The sequence below is a fragment of the Galleria mellonella genome, unplaced genomic scaffold (assembly GCF_026898425.1).
Source record: "Galleria mellonella isolate WM207_F2 unplaced genomic scaffold, CSIRO_AGI_GalMel_v1 utg232, whole genome shotgun sequence".
Lineage (NCBI taxonomy): Eukaryota > Metazoa > Arthropoda > Insecta > Lepidoptera > Pyralidae > Galleria > Galleria mellonella.
Window position 1 is genome coordinate 460,504 of NW_026442046.1, and position 21,351 is coordinate 481,854.

Here is a 21,351-nt window from a genome sequence, read left to right on the forward strand (position 1 = left end):
TAGTAACACTAAAATGTAATTGTCACTTTTATCACGGATGCTGATCACTCTGTTGGTCGCAGAAAATCGAAAAATAATTTCACTGTTTACTATTAAAATATAAATTTTCTTATTAATTTGTGGTTTGTGAATGAAAAAGAACAACGTGAACCAGTGCTCTGAGTGCGGAGGTTACTTTTCTGTCAGTAATACGGTGATAATTTGGTACGGAACTGGTTGCTGATGTGTATGGTGCGACCTGGTACTCCTGGACGGGTGCCGCGCGGGCATTCCCGGCATCCTGCGTTAGCATGATCCCCCGGTGATCTCCTCGCTGTCAACGGCACCTGAACTGTAAGAATGCTATTCAATTCAATTATACTTTGTGTAACCTGAAGTTTCTGCATCATCAATTTTCTGGTCAGTGGGTAAATAGAACACAAGAATCGATACTCACATATTGATTGCTAGCTATAAATAAGCAGCAGTTGAGTAGTGTTCTAGAACTAACTTATGTGAGTATATGTTTTATAAAAATGACAAACCCAAGACAATTATTAAGAGGACATTGAACAAATTGCAGATATTTGATATCTGGGTTGCCTTTGTACATACATTAAATATTTATTTTAAATCTTTCATACCAGTCTTTTTGAGGTTAGTTCACCTTTTGCTGACATTGTGTCTAGTTGTTTTGGTGCAATAAAGAATATTTATTTATTATATAAAAAGTTCCAGTGCCCAGGAACTTGTTAAAGTGGAATTTTTTTAATCATTTAAAGTGAAATAGTGACTCCGCCTGTGCTATCGGTATACACTGAAGGGGCACCAAAAAGGGGAGATAGATGAAAATAGAGTCAAATTCAACAATAATGAATTATGATGGTTTCCAGGGGGAACACAGTGAAGGTTGGCCTGACTTAACAACTCTGTTTCAGGAGGGAAGAGATTGTTAGTGATGGGGAGGTTGGCGCCCATTGCTATCAATATACCTTATCAGGTCGACCTCCACACAGTTCCACGCAGGAAACCATTGTGACTAATTTATCATTGAATTTCTCATGATGGGCTAACTGACCTGACTTCTCATCCTCGCCAATCATCTCTCATTGGTGTCCCGCCAGTGTATAATGATAGCGCGCGGGGTTACCATTCCATTATCACCTATAAAAAAAACTGTTTCTGATTATTGTGCACCTAGCTTACAATCTAATTTATTTATTTATTTATTTTAGATTACTTGGATCCATTTTTGTTAGTAAATATACTTAAAAACTATGTAAATATATACTTAATTACTAATAGTGGAGGATTAGATCCTCTCAGCAATTATAGCATTTACCAACAACTTTGTATGATCAGTATCACGAGATCACTGACTGGTATAAAAAATAGCCTTAAAAAGTATATCTTTCACCTATACACAAAAACATTCATAGTAATTTGTTAAGCTGTTAAAGCACTTTGAAATAACAAACCAACACTCTCACATTGATAACATTAGTAAGGATAGAGCTGCAACCAAGCTTACCATCCACCAGAGGGGGAAGGGATTGTTAGTAATGGGAAGGTTGGACCCTATTGCTATCAATATCACATCAACCTCCACATAGTTTCCCCTGGAAACCATTGTGACTAATTTATAGTTGAATTTGTGACAATGGGCTAACTGACCTACCTTTTCATTCTCACCTATCATCCCTCATTGGTGCCCCGCCAGTGTAAACTGATAGCGCAGGCAGGGTTACCATTCCATTTTTATTTATTTATTTATTTTAATGAGGCACACATAACAAAAAACCTAATGGTTAGGTGGTAGAGAATGCCATGGTGCATTAAGCTCGCCACAAGTACAAAGTTTTATTGTCAACTAGCGACCCACCCCGGCTTCGCACGGGTGCACATTACATTTGGAATCTCTAAAATTATCAGTGTTTTTCTACTATATTATGCATGTATTATACATATAAACCTTCCTCTTGAATCACTCTATCTATTAAAAAAAACTACTTCAAAATCAGTTGCATAGTTTTAAAGATTTAAGCATACATAGGGATGGACAGACAGCGACATCAACTTTGTTTTATAGTATGTAGTGTTAAAGAATAAATAAATAAAAAAATAAATAACAAATTATAACCATGTTAGGTTTGTATATAGGTTTTTATATGGTAGGTTATAATTCAAAAACATGTGTACACAACATGATTAACCATTGTCTATGGGCATGGAACGCACACAATACATGTACACCATAGATTATACTGTGATGTCTATAGTATTTATAATATGTATTGGTGTCCAGATTTGAGTATCTGCTTTGAGTCTATGATGGTGACAAATCTCAGTAATCCAAAAGACAAGAAGTATGTTCTATCACAGCAGTGACAGCCAAAACACAGGCCTCCCAATTATTTACATAGAATATGTATTTGTTTACAAATAGTATTCAGTTGTGTGTGTCAGTTGGCACAGTCCGAGCTGGGCTTAGTGGGACTAGAGCCAGTTAGATATAGTTGGTGATGTTGCGCGAGCAGGTAGCGCGCGGCGCAGTGAGCGTGATGTCGGGTGCGGCGGCCAGCGGCGCCGCGTCCGCCGCCTCCGCCGCCTCCGCCTCCGCCGCCTCCGCGCTCGGCGGGCTCGGCGGCTCCCTCGAGGACAAGGTAACGCTGGCTGTGTCCATACACTATATTGTGTACACGTGGTGTATTGAAAAGTGAAATATAAACAAAGGGAAAAGTGGAATCTGGAATGGAGAAAATGGGTGCATTATATTATTTGAAATAATGCAACTATGTGCCTTTTCATGATTCTATATACAGGGTGGAAGAGACAGGTTGGCAAAAACTGAAACAGTAAATTCCAAATATTATTCTAAATTGAAAACTAGAGGAATATCTTACTGGAAAATTGCAATTTTTTCCCCTTTATTTTTCATTTAAAATCATAGATTAGAATAATATCATGTCATATATATTATGGTTTAATAATATTTTATAAAATAAAATAAAAATAAAACAATTATAAAGGTATATCTTTGGGTAGGCATATCTCATATAAGTGTAACAGTAACCCAGCCTGGGCTCTCAATATACCCTGGCGGGGCACCAGGGGGAGATGGTAGGTGAGCATGAAAGCAGTACTAACATTCCCTTGCCCCTCACCGGCGAGTTATTGTGTTGTAAATATTGAGCCGTGCGCAGGACTGCGAGCTGCTGTGCCCGGTGTGCTTCGAGCTGATCGAGGAGGCGTACGTGACGCGCTGCGGCCACTCGTTCTGCTACGCGTGCATCGCCAAGTCGGTGGAGCTGCACCGCCGCTGCCCCAAGTGCGGCGCCGCGCTCGCCTCCCGCGAACACATCTTCCCCAACTTCCTGCTCAATGAACTGGTAACGACACGCATTGCACGTTAACACAGTGAAATGTGTTGACACGAGCACATAGGTAGCTATATAAACACTGCATTCGAGTCATTTATGACACCAGTAAATTAACAAATGAATTCATACAATCAAATTAATTACATAATTATAACAAATAAAACAAAAGAAAAAATACAAAAATATGGTTTCGCCATGTGTGTCGCAGTGACTCGAATAGGCCACAGCTCGGTGATAGTTTTGCTTAAAAGCAAAGCACTGATTGTCAGCTGCAGCCTGAAGTTAGGCTACACGGACGCATGCAACGAACCCAGAGTGTAACCCTGTGTGACCAAGTTAACACATAGAAATAAAATTGTATTATATAGATACATACACATGTAAATAATGCATAAACAATATATTTGATTAATTAATTAAACATACAATATAAATAATTCACCACAATAATTATTATATGTTGAAAATATTAAATGCAATATTTTATTGTTAATAGTTTCGTAGGCAGTGTGTAATTAGATCTAAAAAAAAGACTGCTTTCGAAAGCAGTTCCGGACCATTAATGATGAGCGGCTATAACGCGAGCACGAACCTGACTAGTCGACCTTTCTAATCTAATCTATCTCTATTCTATCTATAGCACATAAGTTAAAATGCAATATTTTAAGTTCTTATTCCACATACAAAAATGATCAATTGAAACATGATAACATGTGTATGGAACTAACACGGGCTTATGAGGTGTCTATTGAATGCAAAATGTATGTCAAAATTGGTGCAAAAGATGTTGGCGACATAGTGTAACATAGAAGAGGACTCGGGTGATTTGTAACTCAATTTGGGAAGTCATGAATTTCATCTCTTTCTTTGTGCATTCTATTCACCTATTGTTATTGTGTTTTCATCCAAAATAAACAGTGCGTGTTGCCAGTGATGAATTATGGAACCGAAACATGGTTCTACACGAGGAACTATTATTATATTACCGTTTGGTTTCGGCATGGCATGGGAACGGGCCCCGCTTTCCTTCACTGCGGGCGTTGCAAGAGGCGGCTAAGGAAACTTAATAGTAGAGGGTCCACTCTTATAATACCCACGGGAAAGGAAGGGGTGGCCTAATCGGACTATGCCAGGACCACACGGCAAGGCTATAACTTTGTCTGGTGTACAATAGGACTGGTTGTGAGGTGGAGCGATATGATGATGGGTAACATGGCGGGCAGGTGGAGAAGCGGCGGCGGCGGTCGGCGCGCGGGCGGGCGGCGGCGGGCGGCGGCGCGGCGCCGGCGGCGGGCGGCGCGGACGCCGAGCGGCTGCGGGCGCTGCTGGCGGCCGAGTCGCGCCACCTGGCCATGCCCGACGTGGACTGCATGCTGGACGTGCTCACGCGCCGCAAGCGGCTGCTCGAGGCCGAGTCGGCGGCCGCGCACCACCGCCTGCTGTACGAGTTCCTGGCGCACCTGCACCGCCACCGCCGCCACCAGCTCGACCAGCTGGCGCGCGAGGCCGCGCTCGTGTCCAAGGTACGGGCCGCCGGGCCGCCGCACTCCACGCACACCCTTACAAATATTGACCAATAGGACAATTTCATACAAACGAACATGACAGGAGGGCATCCTTAGTTAATATTAAAGTGTTTTGTACATAAGTTATTTGGTGGCTGTCCATATTACAAAAATAAATAGATAATATTAAATATATATATACTCATATGTTTATATAAAATTAATTCACTGGCATCGTAGTCCATATTTTGTAGATACTGTTTTATTTTATGTTTCGTTTCAGTATTTTTAAAATTATCCAATTTGTAGAGAGTATTCGCTTAATTCGTGCTATAGAAGGGCCAAATTAAAAGTACCCGTAACAGGCAAGCGTTTATGAAAAGATTGATGAATGTGGAGGAAGCGAAAGGGGTTTGTTTGAATCGAAGCATTTGGCGTTCCATTGTTTCTGCCTACCCTAATGGGAGACAGGCGTGATAGTTATGTATGTATGTATGTATTAACTTGTTTATATATAAATGGGCATGAATAAGAACTAATGCACTTGGCAAATGCAGTATTAACACGAGGGATAGTTATTTAGCGTTTTCTCTGGGCTGGTGCTCTGCAAGGAGAAGAGAGGTGTTGTTTTTTTTCAACTTTAGTTGCTCTTAGTAACGTAATTAATGCCATGTTCCATGAACATGGTCAAATGTTTGAAATAACTTCCTAATATTATATTGTACAAGAGTTGATTGCTTGGGTACCTCTGTTCCATTTGTGTTTTAACCGTGAAGCAGTTGTGTTTGCATGACTGTGTTTCGGTTTGAAGGGTGGGATATGGCGTGAATTTACACGGTACAGAGGAATAACACCTGAGTCCTCAGGAGTGGCAACGCATGGGGGGTATCATGGGCAAAACAGTGTACTCTGTTGTGTCCATGTTACTGCTCATGTCTATAGTCGACGGTTACCACTTTCCATCAGGTGGGCCGTCAGCTTGTTTGCCATTCTAAGTTGTATAAAAAAATATATAGAAGAAATATTGTAACCGATTAAGATTATTCAGAGTAAATCATGCAATACTGTAGTACACTGGTTTACCACCATCACCGAGTGTGCTACACTCACCGCGGACCTGCCTCGTTGCCATGGCGACCGTGCCAGGAATCAAACTAATATTGTAGAGAGGAAATGTTTGATTGTTCGTAAATATTTGATTAATAGATAATTAGAAGAAGTAATGAATGAATTATAAAATAGTTGTGTATATGTTGTTTGTGTATATGTATCGTACCCGCGCGTGGTGGTGGCGGCGCAGGACATGGAGGCGGTGGCGGAGACGCTGCGGGAGCTGCGCGCCGGCGCGGCGGGGCTGGCGCGTCTGTCGCCGCCAGAGGACGCCACCACCACACCGCCAGCAGACCTGCACCACGCGCTCACAGACGGCGGCGGCGGCGGCGGCGGCGGCGGCGGCGGCGGCGGCGCGCACGGTCAGTCACTCCCGCGCTCGGCGCTATATGAGCTCGTTACACATGAAACTAGCGCTGTGTCATACTCAACACTTTCAATTCATTCATTCATTAATGAGTATACTTTATTTACATTATACCATATGGGGAATAAGCAAGACATTAACAGTGTTCGGATTGATACCTGCTGCTGATTTTCACCACCGTACAACCCGCCACAAACTAAAGTTTCATCCCAATCATCTGGACGAGTGGCGGTCCTCCACCGTGCACTTTTCAAGGCACTTTCTTCCACGCACAACCACTCTTTGGAATCAACTTCCAGCAGCAGTATTTCCGAACCGATACGACAACGTAACCTTCAAGAAAAGAGTATATTCCTTTTTAAAAGGCCGACAGCACACCTGCAATGCCGCTGGTGTTGTGGGTGATCATGGGCGGCGGTGGTCACTTACCATCAGGTGAGCCGCATGCTCGTTTGCCCCCTGTGTTGTAGATAAAAAAAAGACAATTTACAAACTCAATGATACAATTGTATAAGTACAGTGAGGCGGTCTTATTGCTGAGAGCGATCTTTACAAGACAACCTTAAGGTAATGGACTAGTTGTTGTTACAAGTAGGTGTGATATGATCTTTGATCGGAAACACCTGCTCTTTGGTTAAGGATTCCAAATTCAAACTTATAAATTCATTCAATATTGAATCAAGTGCCCCCAAGTCGCTTGTTGCTTCTCACCGAGCAATATTATACTACGCAAATAGTAGACTTGATTGTCACAAAATTATATTATTATTTTACCACGAAGGTGGTAAACAAGCATGCAGCCCGTCTGCTGGTAAACGGTCACTGTAGCCTATGAACGCCTGCAACACTGGGGGTGTCACAGGCGCGTTGCAAACCTTGAAGATACCTTAATATACCCTTCTTGAGGAATCTTATACTGTAGTCTGTAGGAAGAACCTTGACAGGGAGCTTATCCCACGGCCTGAACGTTCGCGGGAGATAATTCCTCTAAACTCGCACTGTATGCAACTATTTAGGTTCAAACGTGTGCGGATGAATCCTATAATGGAACTAAAATAAAAATAAATCTTATCAATAAAAAAAAATCTAATATTTTAATAAAGTTTCTTGTAAAGGTACTCAGTAGATATGTTACATCGAAAATCCACTATTTTCATTTTTTTCTATACCTCGAAGGTTACAAACAAGCATACAGCCAGTCTGATGGTAAATGGTCACTAGCGCTCGCATTGTCGACCCGGACAAAAATCTTAATATACCCTTTTTTTGTTTCTATATGTATTTTTTATCGGTGCTATCGGTATACACTGACGGGGCACCAGTGAACGATGGTAGGTGAGGATGAAGCAGATGTGAAATTACTGGGTACAGAGGAATAACACCTGAGTCCTCAGGAATAGCAACGCATGGGGGGTATCATGGGCGAAACAGTATACTCTGATATGTCCATGGTACTGCTCATGTCTATAGGCGACGGTTACCACTTTACATCAGGTGGGCCGTCAGCTTGTTTGCTATTCTAAGTTGTATAAAAAAAAAGGTCAGTTAGTCCATCGTGACGAATGCAACAAGAATTGTTCACGATGGTTTCCAGGGGGAACCACGTGGAGGTCAGCCTAATAGGGCATACTGCTAGCAATGGGACTGTCGAACTCCATTGCTAACAATATCTTTCCCCCCTAGTCTACGGGTGACTGGAAGAAAATCCTTTTAAGTATTCTCTCCCAGTGCAGCCAGCCCCAGGTCCGCCATATATGTACACATAGACGTGCTAATGAAGGACTGATTGTAACGGGCGTGCAGGCAGCCCGGGCGGCAGCGCGGCCGAGGAGGAGAGCTTCGCGGGCGGCGCGGGCGGCGCGGGGGGCGCGGGCGGCGGCGGCGACGCGCTCGCCGCCAGGTGGCGCCGCCTCTCCGCGCACTTCGACGACTTCGTGCAGGTACGTCACGTCCGACCAACTCCACCCAACTCGTCGTCCACGTGTCTCATACCATACCTCGCCACGTTCGGTCCGTTAGCTTCACATGTATTAGGTCTACATATGGGAAACACTAACTTGTGCGTACTGTTTTGTCGATTATGTTATAATTATTATGCTGTGTAGCACTAGTGTTTGAATAAATAATTGTAACATTTAAGCTCCATTCTCCATGGACGAATTCTTGGTTTTTCTCATACAAGTGGTAGCGAAAACGTGTCTATAGACAGATCCATTTGGCTTTTATAAAGTTTTTTTAATAGAATGAAGCTGGTATGGTATATCGTATACTAATGAGGCACGATGGCAGGACACCAGTACAGGATAAAACTGTAAAGTCAATTGACTTACTGTGGTGAATTCACTATTAATCAATTTAGTTTACAAGAACTGTTTGTAAAATATGCTAGTTCTTGTTATGTATATATAATTTATTAATTATATTATTTGTAAGTAAAAATGCCGCCTGTTGACTTGATGTATTGTGTGTATATTTTGTTCTATTTCAATTGTTTATCAATATTCTTTTTTATAAAAAACTACAATTGTCAATATATAAAAAGGTTAATTTTGAACAAGAACATTGCGTGGAGGTCGAGCTGGCTGGGTATATAACTAGCCAGTACACCAGTGTTCCCCAACCTTTTTTGTGACATGCCCCACTCGAACATTTCTAAAATTACCACCGCATCTGCCACCGATATGTACTCGTAGCATTGCGTTTAAATGGCCCCGACCAAGAGGGTTAAAATCGCTTCGAGACTATTTTTTATTGCCCCCGTGTGGGGCGGGGGCCCCACGTTGGGAAGCACGGCAGTAAACGGTGGTGCTGCGAGTCCCTTGGCCGCTAGTCGCAGTGCTACCGCTGCTGGCAGTGGCGGTGGCCGGTCGTGTGAGTGAGGCGTGTGCGTGCAGTGCTACTTCGCGCACCGCGCCGACGAGCTGTACTTCCCGGGCTCGGGCGACGCCACGCCCGCCGCCTCCGCCACGCCGGGCCCGCCGCCGCCGCCGCCGCCGCCTCCGCCGCCGGTCGCGGCCGCCGCCTGCGACGACCACGTGCCGCAGGCGCCGCAGCCCGACTCGCGCGCCAACAGCGTCTTAGGTACCTCCACGTCACGCTCTCTAACTGTAACACACCTCTGTCACAGATAACTCCACCCTTGCTCACTACATTTATATATGCATTAACAGTGTAATGTACAAGTGCAATAAAGAATTATTTATATATTTAGAAACGACGAACGAGCTGCCAATTCATCTGTACCATACACATGCATAGTATAAGGTATCCTACGCTTATGGACAATGTGGCTGTATTACTTTAGTAATTGTAAAAAAAAACTTTTCCACACGTATGTGATAGTAAATATTGCTGAACAATTGTAATTAATTTCAAGATCCGCTACTGGCAATCGCCAATATGTAGTAAGGGGGCATCCATTAATTACGTGAGCTCTTTTTCGATCAGTTTAGACACCTCCCCCCCGCCCTTAGGTGAGATTTAGTGAGATTTGCCTTGCCCCCCCCCCCCCCCCCCCCTCCCCTTTCGTGAGATTAACGCATAAAATATTTTAACCTTAATTTATATTTATTATTCGGGAAAATAATAAATCGTTCAGGTATACTATAATTAATTTATTTAAATTAAATAAAATTCAAAGTAAAAACATAAAAACAACACTTTCTTTTAAATTTTTACTCAATCCATGGAGACTCGTGTATTTTTTCAATCGAAATAATTGAACACATATCATCTGGGATTTCTAGTAGTGCAGGGAGACAATCACTGGAAACGTCTACGTTTATCTTTAATATTTTACTAATATCTTTATTATTTTATATTTTTTGAAGTTGACGTGAGATTTTTGATTATTCCCCCCCCCCCCCCCTTCCCCTCGGTTTAAATGAGATTTGGTGAGAATTCATTAGACCCCTCCCTCCTATTCTGAGCTCATGTAATTAATGGATGCCCCCTAAATAAAAACTAAAAATTAAAAATTCATACAGTTACAGCGATCTGAATAATGTTAGCACTAGATACAAATACACACTTGCCATTCCGAAGTAACGTTTAGGAAAAGTTAACAGATCTGTTATGGGAATGGGCATTAAATGTTATAATAACATACCGAAATCTTGAACATTGACTGACTGACTGACTGACTGACTGACATTGACATACTTGATAAATAAATCTTGAATCTCGAAGGATATTTAAGATTTGTTTTTGTTTGTTTGAACTTTAAAACTGTTATTAAAAAACACTTATTGGACAAAGCCTATTACATACTAAACGATCACTTGAATGACAAGCGTGCACGGTGTTAGTGGATCATGCGCGGGCTGCCAACGACCGTGTAATATTAGACATGGTACATTTAAATAAATACACATAATGTTAACAGAGATTTAAAAGAGTAACTGTTGAGTTTCCCGCGGGCTCTTCACAACAGATAACAACCTACCGAAGCCTGCAGTAGATTAGAAAAAATGTCGATTTAAAAGTGCTTGTAAACAAGTTTATTTCAATTTTTTTTTTTTAATGGTTGATAATGGAATGGTGACTCTGTCTGCGCTATCGGTATACACTGGCGGGGCACCAGTAAGGGATGATAGGTGAGGATGAAAAGGCAGGTCAGTTAGCTCATCGTGACGAATTCAACGATAAATTAGTCGTGATGGTTTCCAGGGGGAACCGCGTGGAGGTCGACTTGATGATGATTTAAGTTTGAATTGCAACAAATTTCCAGAGTCGCGTAAATTCGTAATTTTTTGTTTCCCCTGTAAACTGTGTCTGGCTTGATATGGTTTAACCGATCACTGTGAAACTGTCAATACACGCACTGTATGGGAGAGGGGAGAGCCGACGCTGCTCCTTACATCATAGAGCTCTCCTTTGGAGGGTTTTGCCGATACTTGCCAAGCTTATAGATATTTTAAGAGGGCCGCTACTGCCTGTTCCTCTATTATTAAGTTCGCTCAGTCGCCTCTTACGTCACCCATGGGAAAGGAAGCGGCGTCCCATTGTATGCCGGGAGCGCATGGCACTAGTAATATGAATATGAATCCCGCCAGGCGGCGACCAGCGCGCGCCGGACGGCATGCAGCTCGGCGGCTCGGAGCTCGGCGGCGGCGGCGGTGGTGGCGGTGGTGGCGGCGGTGGTAGCGGTGGTGTCGGCGGCGGCGCTGCCGGCAGCGGGTGTGGCGGCGGCGAGCGGCGCGGGCTGGACGCGTTCCGCGAGGACCTGGTGGCCTTCACGCGGTACCGCGCGCTGCGGCCGCTGGCCACGCTCTCCTACTGCAGCGACGCCATCAACTACTCCACCATCGTCTCCACCATCGAGTTCGACAAGGACGACGAGTTCTTCGCCATCGCCGGCGTCACCAAGCGGATCAAGGTGCGCACGCTACACACTTTTTTTTATACAACTTAGAATGGCAAACAAGCTGACGGCCCACCTGATGGAAAGTGGTAACCATCGTCTATAGACATGAGCAGTAGCATGGACATAACAGAATATACTGTTTCGCCCATGATACCTCCCATGCGTTGCCATTCTTGAGTACTCAGGTGGTATTCCTCTGTACTCAGTAAATTCACGCCATATGCCACCCTTCAAACCGAAACACAGCCATGCAAACACATCTGCTTCACGGTTGAAACACGAATGGGACAGAGATACCGAAGCAATCGACTTTTGTACAAAGTCTCCCTCTGGTAGTTCATTTAGTAGTTTAGATAGCCTTTCCAACATTATTTTCGCAAATACTTTATACAAGTTCGACGTCAAGCCTATGCGTCTATAGTTGTCCACGTCTTCTTTTGGTCCTTCTTGTGTATGAGGATTATGTGCGACTCGTTCCACTCAGTTGGTATCGTGTTTGTTTTCACTATCTCGCTGAAGATGTTCGTGGGTAGCGGTACTATTTCCTTCATGGCAGCCTTTATTATCTCGTTTGGTATGACCTGGTCCGGGTGCTTTTTCTAGAGGCAGGCTTCTTATTGCCTTACCAACTTCAGATTGTAGGATTGTTGGTACATCGTTTTCGGTGTTGTCTGGGAACATGAGTGTTTTATTTAGTATTGTTGTTTTTGTGCCGTCTTCATCGGAATAGAGTGTTTTATTAAATTCCGTTGCTGTTTCTTTAATAAGTTTTCTGTCCGACTCTATTTTCTCTTCTTTTCTAAGTTTTGGTATCCATTCTTTTTTTGAGTTTCTAAGTTCTTTGAGAGCTTTATTGATTCCTCCTGATTTTTTTTTATATGTTCTTAAGTTTCCTGCCTACCTATTCTTCTGTCGTGCTCGCGTCACGTGCGTCACGCTTTCCCTGATTTGTTTACTTATCTCTGTTACCTTTTTAATGTTTTATTTTACATTTCGATGTAAGTTGCTTTGAGTAAGATTCCGACGTAAGTCTTCTCACTGTATTTCTTTTTTTTTTTATATCTCGACCTCCTCTAGTTGATTCTTTGAGTTTATTTTCCATTTTGTTTTATCTGTGTTTAGTTTGGTTTAACTTGTCGTGTTTTATTTCAGCTAAAGGCTGAAATGAGGGCCTACCATGAAATGTTTTCCGAAATTTCGGAGATAAACGAAACAGAGATTTGATGTTAAAATTACATAATACATGCCGTTTGGAAATATTAAAAATGTTAAAATATTGTTCCTTTGGACTTTTATGATAGGATGTATGACGAACGAAATGTTAAACTCCATTTATTGGTCCGATTTTGGTGTAAACAAAAACACGAAATCGAGTCCGAAATTTCGGAATTTCATTTCATGGTACACCTGCTGGTTGTTATAGTTATTTTTTCTGCTCATTCTACTCAGCTTGGGTGGTTTCAGCCCGAGACAGCTTCGTACCATACGATGGTTAGTATTGAAATTTAAGTTTTTCATTACTTGTGTATTACTGCAAGCTTTAGCATAGTTACTGCAGATGTAATCCATTTCGTTTTTGTATTTTCCATTAGGGGATATCCAAGTCCATTAATGTTTGTTTCTATACTTATAGGCTTTGTTTAAAACTGGGAGGCTGTGTTCCAACGTATTATTTACTCTATTAATTTTTTACCATTACAACAAAAGGCCGGCAGCGCACCTGCAATGCCGTAGGTGTTGTGTGGGTGATCATGGGCGGCGGTAGTCACTTACCATCAGGTGAGCCGCACGCTCGTTTGCTCCCTGTTGTAAAAAATAACTTCTTTTTCCAAACCGATATTTTCCAATTGTAAATTCTTCCTCCATTTGCTTAGTGTCCACTTGGGCGTTAAAGTCGCCCATTACAATAATATAGATGTTGGAGTAATTTAAAACTGTATCTGAAAGGTCATTGTAGATAGATTCTACTACTGTGCCCTGTGCGTGTTCACTCGGAGCATAAATGTGTATTATGGCCGATTCTTTCTAATATGTGGGAATTTTGAGGCGATACACAGCTATTCGATCTGGGACACCAATAAATTCTTTTATATTTTCCTTGTATTTCTTTTTAATAAGGAATCCCACGCCACGCCACAAGCTATGCCCACTAATTTCTCCTTTATCACTAGCGGCCCGCCCCGGCATCGCACGTGTGGACATTTTTACGACATTTTAAAAAGTGGTCATTGTGACGTAACGATAATAGTTGGACATATAGTGTCGCGAAGTTTTTTGTAGTCATTGATATTTTCTTCAATATTGTAGAACATACTTTTGTTCTATCACCAATAGTTTCCGCAGCGCACGCGACCAAAGATATTTTTTAACATTTTTTTTACACCTTGAGTTGCATTACTAAAGTTTTAGTAAGGATCCCTAATCTTTTCTAGCAATAAATATAGCCTATGTTACTCAGGGTGAATGTAGCTTTCTAATGGTGAAAGAATTTTTGAAATCGGCAAAGTAATATTTGAGTTTATTCATTACAAACATACATACACACAAGAATACAAATTGTTTCCTCTTTATAATATTAGTGTAGATAACATAATCTGATTTTTGTATTATTCCTTCACTCTCTTCTTCTTCTCATTTCACTTATTCTCAATAAATCCCACTTGAACATGTCTAGTGCTATTGCTAGCTCTTGTAGAGTTTCTATTGTCCTGGGTCCTGGGACTTCTAGTGTTCACAGTACAAATATTTAACTGTGCTCTCTGTTTAGGAGTTAGAGGGCAGTGGTCGTTTACCCCACGGTGAGCAGCCGCGTCGAGGACACTATTTTCGTATATTTCTTTATTTTTTAATTTTACACCTCGGTCGGGATTCGCTTTTAGTTGCTATTGTTTGGTCTCCTTGGTTGCTATGGTTCTTGTCTTGTTGAAATAATCCATCATTTTATTGGTTTTTTTTATGGATTTTGGAAGTTACTCATTCCTAAACAGGGCTAATGTCAAGTGGGCGGCTGGTCGTAAAACTATAAGCCAAATCTTTTTGTAATATGGATAAAAATATATTACGTCGACCACAAATAAATTAGGATAGGAGGAAGATGATGGTGGGAGTTACTTGTTACCGGAGTATTTGGTGAGCTTGATTCGGAGCGCTTCCTTTTATCTTTTTGTGACTTCTTTATAATGAGCTTATCATTATATTCTACAGGCTATTCTGCGCTTTCAATTCCTTGCGCTTGACTAGGATGTCCTTAGGGAAATCTTCTGTTACATATATATTTTTAGGTAACTTCTTTTTTTTCTTGAGGATTTCCATTCTTCTCCAGGGGAGAGTTGCGTAATCAGGATAGGTCTGGTTTTTTTCTCTTCTCTTTTTCCCAATCTCTTTAGCTCCCATTTGTCCTATTTCGCAATTACTACTATTCGGTATATATTTATGTTTGAGCGGTGTGGTGGCACGCTGGTGTGCGAGTGTAGAAGTGGTGTGGCGCGCGGTGTGCAGGTGTTCGAGTTCGAGGCGGTGGTGCGCGACGCGGTGGACGTGCACTACCCCAGCTCGGAGATGCAGTGCTCGCACAAGATCTCGTGCGTGTCGTGGAACGCGTACCACAAGAACGTGCTGGCGTCGTCGGACTACGAGGGCACGGTGTCCGTGTGGGACGCGGCCACCGGGCAGCGCACGCGCGCGCTGCAGGAGCACGACAAGCGCTGCTGGTCCGTGCACTTCAACCGCGCCGACGTGCGGCTGCTGGCGTCCGGCTCGGACGACGCGCGCGTCAAGCTGTGGGCGCTGACGGCCGAGCGCTCGGTGGCCACGCTGGAGGCGCGCTTCAACGTGTGCTGCGTGCGCTTCAACCCGCGCTCCTCCTGCCACCTGGCCTTCGGCTGCGCCGACCACTGCGTGCACTACTACGACCTGCGCGCGCCGCGCCAGCCGCTGGCCGTGTTCCGCGACCACCGCAAGGCCGTCTCCTACGTGCAGTTCCTGGACGCGCGCTCGCTCGTCTCCGCCTCCACCGACTCGCAGCTCAAGCTGTGGCGGCTCGACTCGCCGCGCTGCGTGCGCTCCTTCACCGGCCACGCCAACGAGAAGAACTTCGTGGGGCTGGCCACCGACGGCCGCTACGTCGCCTGCGGCTCCGAGAACAACGCGCTCTACCTCTACTACAGCGGCCTCTCGCGGCCGCTGCTCGCCTACAGGTGCGTACTGGTGCCCACTACTTGCCATCTTGCCCGTCTCTCGACCTTTTATCATAAGCCACGACCGCGCGGCCAATTTAATCCTTATTGATATTATATTCCTACGCAGTGTAGAGTGACGAATTGAAATGCATTGCAGGCAGTCGGTGGATGCAGGTGGCTCAGGACCGTTCCCTGTGGCAGTCTACGGGGCAGGCGTATGTCCAGCAGTGGACGGGTAGTGGCCGAGATGGTGGTGATGATATTACATTTACAAAAATAAATGTGAAAATGTATTTGTTTATTACCTCTTGGGCCCTCAGTGGCTTGCTTCACGACGAGCCTTTGAGGCCCCGGCATGTAATTGTGTACACACGTACTGTAAGCGATGTGTGTGTATGTGCGCGGCAGGTTCGACGCGGTGCGCGGGTTCCTGGAGCGCGAGCGGCGCGACGAGGAGCCGTCGGAGTTCGTGTCGGCCGTGTGCTGGCGCCGCGCCGCCGACCGCCAGGTGCTGCTGGCCGCCAACAGCCAGGGCACCATCAAGGTGCTCGAGCTCGTCTGATCGCCAGACCCTCACAGCCCCTCACAGCCTCCACCGTTCTATTCTAATCAAATGGCGACTTGGCCTGAGCTCAACTTCTACCAGCCTTAACCGGCGACCCGCGACAATGAAGAAAATGTTTTTGTGAGTGCTGAGTGAACTAAAACAATTTGGACTCCCCTAAGGAGAAACCGCGTACTCCCCTAAGGCTGGTGCCGGCCAAACTATTGGTATTTGCTGGTGGGATACCAGTGAGGAGTAATAGGCAAGGAAGAAATTAGGTCAGTTCGCCCATTATGATGAATTCACCAATACGTAACCACTGTGGTCTCCAGGGGGTGTTGCATAGATGTCGACTCGACAGGGTGTACTGCTAGTAATGGACCCATTAGTTCTCTTTACTGACAATCCCCTCCCCCACCAGGGTTGTGATAAATTAAAAAATGGCCTGGATAGCAACGAAGTACTGAAGCTGGTAGGTGCCGTCGAGTGGTGGTTACTGTGAGGTATTTCAGCTGACAACCCTTGCTCAAAACACCAATGTTTATCAGCTCGAGATACAGACTTGTTCTTACCACCGGACTGATAGTTTAATGGATGAAAATGGAATGCTAATCCCACACGCTGGCGGGACACCAGTGAGGGGTGGTGGACGAGGATGAAGTCTGCTTGACTGGTCGTAACGAATGTTCCGGGAAATTCGAGCATTACAGTGAGTCCCCAACTTTAGCCATGTATAGTGTAACTCGGTTCCTACTTGATTAGTAAGATACTGCCAAATTGATTGTGAACTAAACATGTAGACACGTCGTGTAGTTGTAGACACTGTAGCGAAATATTCAAAATGTAATTATAACGAAGGGGAAATATGTTTGTGAAAATTTTTAACTTTTCCTGTGTCTTCCATCTCGTTTACACCTCAAAAAGGTATAACTTTACAACAGCAACACATCCTCTATCCTGCTCGCCCAATGATCAAATTTATAATCTGTTTTTCTATACTTGTCACAATTGATAAACATTCTGTTAATTTAATCATTTAAAAAAAATATTGTAAATTACATACAAATTGTTTCGATGAAAAATATAGCAGTCATTTATTTAATGTCTACACAGATGATGGATATATTGTCAATTTTGTATGAGCCAAGTACTCAGTTGGGAATACATCCGGCTCGAAGGACCAGGATAGTAGAGATCACATAATATAACGTTTCCTAATCAAAAGGAGACCACGACTCATTTGTAACAAAAGCGGACATAAAATGGCGAGTGGAGAGATGATAAACATACAACTAAACCAACCATTGAACATTACTATTTGAAACCATAGTATATTATAAGCAGCAAAATAAACTGAATTTCAAAGGGATTTAAATTAATATATCTAGTTGAGAGCATTTTAACCACGTTTGTCCAGACACGTCCGTTGGACCACTGGTAGCAATGTGTTCTTTACACTGTGGCCCTATGTCCTCAATGCAGTTTCTTCGAGTGAAGGCACGCACGGTGGAGTCGTGGCCACCGACCAGGGTTTCCGATCGGTACCGGCCCTGCAATTGGTTAAATAGTAAATAAGATACAATTAAAAAAGAAATTGGAACTCGTCTCAGCTGCCCAGTGGACGACATTTCTTTAAATAATAGGCAAAACCTATTCATTTCTGGATAAATACTTTCAAGATGGCACGATTCAAGATCGGAAACCCGGTCCTGGGTGAATGGAATGTCCTAGAATACAGACAGGATGCGTTCTCAGCGTGTATGCGAGTCTATATATATTTTTTACGCATTGTTTAAAATTGTCAATCAGCTGTATAGATGTTGGACGACCTGTCGTGTGCTGGTATACATCGCAGCTGCTCGGAGGAAGACTTTGTGATTTTATTAATGTTTTAACATATATGAATTGGAAAAATTGTATTTTTATGTAAATGATTGTATTCGGGTTTAGGTTTACATGATAGGTCGTTATAGTTGTGTAGCTAGATCAATTGTACATAACAGTAAATAGATATGTAACACGTCCATCGACTACAGCGAGTGTTGCGTTTGTTCTGTCAACCAGCAACTACGCCGGTGTGGTGGGCCATGTCTCTGTGCAGGTTGGGGGGGCACCTTCAATTATAAATCTTACTGTATAAACATGAAGCGTCTAGTCTCAATAAATGGTCGACACTGGGATTGATTTTGACACACCATTTCCTACACTACGAACTAAGGCAATATTACCAGAGGGACACTTTGTACAAAAGTCGATTGCTTGGACACCTCTGTCCCATTCGTGTTTCAACCGTGAAGCAGTTGTGTTTGCATGGCTGTGTTTCGGTTTGAACGGTGGGATATGGCGTGAATTTACACGGTACAGAGAGGAATAACACCTGAGTCCTCAGGAATGGCAACGCATGGGGGGTATCATGGGCGTAACAGTATACTCTGTTATGTCCACGGTACTGCTCATGTCTATAGGCGATGGTTACCACTTTCCATCAGGTGGGCAAGCTGCTTGTTTGCCATTCTAAATTGTATAAAAAAATAAATAAGAACTAAGCCTCTTATTCATAAGAACTGAAACACTTACACTTGTCACTTTCATTCAAATTGAACATTTAGCGCAAAAGAAAGAGACAAAACAGTTCAATAGTTGAAATACGATTATGAGAGTTTTAAAGATTTTATGAATAAGGTAGTAAGTTTTTAATATAATTGTGTCACAACCGCTTCACATTTAGTTGTCGATGGTCCACAGCATGTTTTATTAAACTATCAAATAATATATTAATTTAAAATTGTAATTCTACAGAAATCTATGGAACGGTATCTCAGAATCAATTCCATTGACAATTTATTTTTTCTTTGTTACATAACGAAGCGCGCCATTTGTCTGTGTTGCAAGTAATAATTATATATTGGTATCCCCATTCAAACATACACTGACGAATTATATAAATCTATGTGATCTATGACACAAATGCACTCGCATAAGAATGTATATAATAAAAATGTTTGACCATTTTTAGTGAAGTGTTATTAAAAAAACATTCTATCTAAAGTTGTATTGTCTATGTCAACCGAGTCGTTTCCCCAACCAGCGCCATTATTGTTTTTTTTTTTAATACGACGAAGGTGCCAATGAAACATGCCTGATAATAGTATACTGTAGGAGCGACATGTAAGTTGGCGCATAGTAGATATACAAGTAATATTATGTAATTAAATTACGCGAGGCGCGCGGCGAGTGGCCGCCTCCGGCGCGACGCGGCATGCCGCCGTCTCATACTGGCAACAATTCATGTTTTAAATTCAAGCGGCGCTCTTACACGGGCAACTAGTGGGCGGTAGAGACCGATGCTCACATTTGTCTAAACTTCTCGAAAGTAACTTTATTTTAATCTATACTTCATGCTACTGTATTTTATTTGAATTGTTTATATGTCATTGTTTATTTTTATGTTTTTAGTGCAATAAATACTTAAATTTATACAAACCTGTAGAGAGGTCAATTCTGTACAGGAAATATATTTCCAAAATAACTATCAGCGGGTGATTAGTGATCGATACTGATGCCAAAAATGCAATCAGTAAAATTTTTGTGTCTGTCTGTCTGTATGTTCGTCATAGAAACAAAAACTACTCGATGGATTTTAACGAAACGATCAATAGAAGCAGAGCAGTGAAGGGAAATGTTAAAAATGTCCATCCGTGCGACGCCGGGACGGGCCGCTAGTAAAGAATAAAGTTTAATATCACAACTAAATCTTTGCTCAAAGGAATAATAAACTATTTTTTTAAACTAAAATTATTCGAATTTAAATATTGAGTTAATAAATATGTTTAGACAAATGGTGCCTCAGTACGACTCCGTTTGATTACGTCGTATATTGATACGTGGTGTACGTGTGACATTTCTATCCGGTCTTTTTTTCGGTATGAACTCGGTTTCACTGATAGATGTTTGTTGTTCCATCAATCAGTCGGCATGGTTGCTCGTGTAAGAGCACTTTTAGTTGAATGTATTTTAGTATAATGTATAGTGCGTGCGTGCGTGCGTGCGTGCGTGCGTGTGACGTCACTCGTCGTGCGCCGCGCCCGCCCCCCGCCCCGCGCCCCGCGCCCCGCGCCCTGTGATGTGTCGTGATGTGATCTTAACATAATAAACGTGACTCCACATTGCACTGTTGTTTCATTTCCATTCTGTAAAGCTACCACTTATAAAACACATTGGTTAGTATGTCATAGGGCGCCATAATACAATTGCTGTAATTATTTGGTAAAAGGAATGTTGCGTTGGTTTGGTCATTTGGAGAGGATGGATGAAAGAAGAATTACGAAAGAGATTTATCGAGCAAGAAAGAATGGAGATGTCGGTAGGGGCCGCCCTAGACGGACGTATGTCGACCAAATAGGCGACGTGCTGAAGAAGGGCCAAATTAAAAGTACCCGTAACCGACGAGCGTGTATGACAAGATTGATGAATGTGGAAGAAGCGAAAGAGGTTTGTTTGAATCGAAGCATTTGGCGTTCCATTGTTTCTGCCTACCCTAATGGGAGACAGGCGTGACAGATATGTATGTATGTATGTATTTGGTAAAAATAACTGGCAATGTGCAAGCGAGAGGTGTCGGTTGACCGGGACAAGAGTATACAATATCTTATTCCATCCCAAGAAATAAAGGTTTTTTTTTCAATGGATGATAATGAAATGGTAACGCCGTCTGTGCTGACGGTATACGCTAACAGGGCACCAGTGAGCGATAGTGATAGGTGAGGATGAAAAGCCAAATCAGTTAGCCCATCATGATGAATACACTTGATATTCAGCACGATGGCTTCCAAAGATTACTAACAATTACCCCCCCCCCCCCCAGAAATAAAGGTTTTTTGATGGTTGAAAATGGTATGGTAACCCCGCCTGCACTAATGGGAT

At 42.9% G+C, this 21,351-nt stretch overlaps 1 protein-coding gene across 2 annotated transcripts; it reads left to right on the top strand.

Moving 5' to 3' along the window:
* Window positions 1-23: 23 nt before the first annotated feature.
* On the top strand, window positions 24-20,597 carry LOC113510942 (E3 ubiquitin-protein ligase COP1-like). Of its 2 annotated transcripts, none has more exons than XM_052894807.1 (10): window positions 24-333; window positions 2,517-2,642; window positions 3,183-3,368; window positions 4,583-4,882; window positions 6,165-6,336; window positions 8,145-8,281; window positions 9,236-9,422; window positions 11,396-11,718; window positions 15,205-15,902; window positions 16,293-20,597. In XM_052894807.1, exons 2-10 carry the CDS (start codon window positions 2,541-2,543, stop codon window positions 16,444-16,446), a joined length of 2,259 nt encoding a protein of 752 aa, XP_052750767.1. In that variant the 5' UTR covers window positions 24-333; window positions 2,517-2,540; the 3' UTR covers window positions 16,447-20,597. The 2 variants fall into 2 exon arrangements, with proteins under 2 accessions (XP_052750767.1, XP_052750768.1); XM_052894808.1 differs by lacking the exon at window positions 16,293-20,597 and adding an exon at window positions 16,042-16,286.
* The last annotated feature ends 754 nt before the right edge of the window (window positions 20,598-21,351 follow it).

What these genes read in the sequence shown, in the direction of transcription:
- LOC113510942 (XM_052894807.1), top strand. Translation starts at nt 2,541, where the DNA reads ATGTCGGGTGCGGCGGCCAGCGGCGCCGCGTCCGCCGCCTCCGCCGCC. An exon ending in GCGGCTCCCTCGAGGACAAG is followed by an intron (nt 2,643 to 3,182) that starts GTAACGCTGGCT and finishes AGCCGTGCGCAG; the next exon opens with GACTGCGAGCTGCTGTGCCC. An exon ending in ACTTCCTGCTCAATGAACTG is followed by an intron (nt 3,369 to 4,582) that starts GTAACGACACGC and finishes CATGGCGGGCAG; the next exon opens with GTGGAGAAGCGGCGGCGGCG.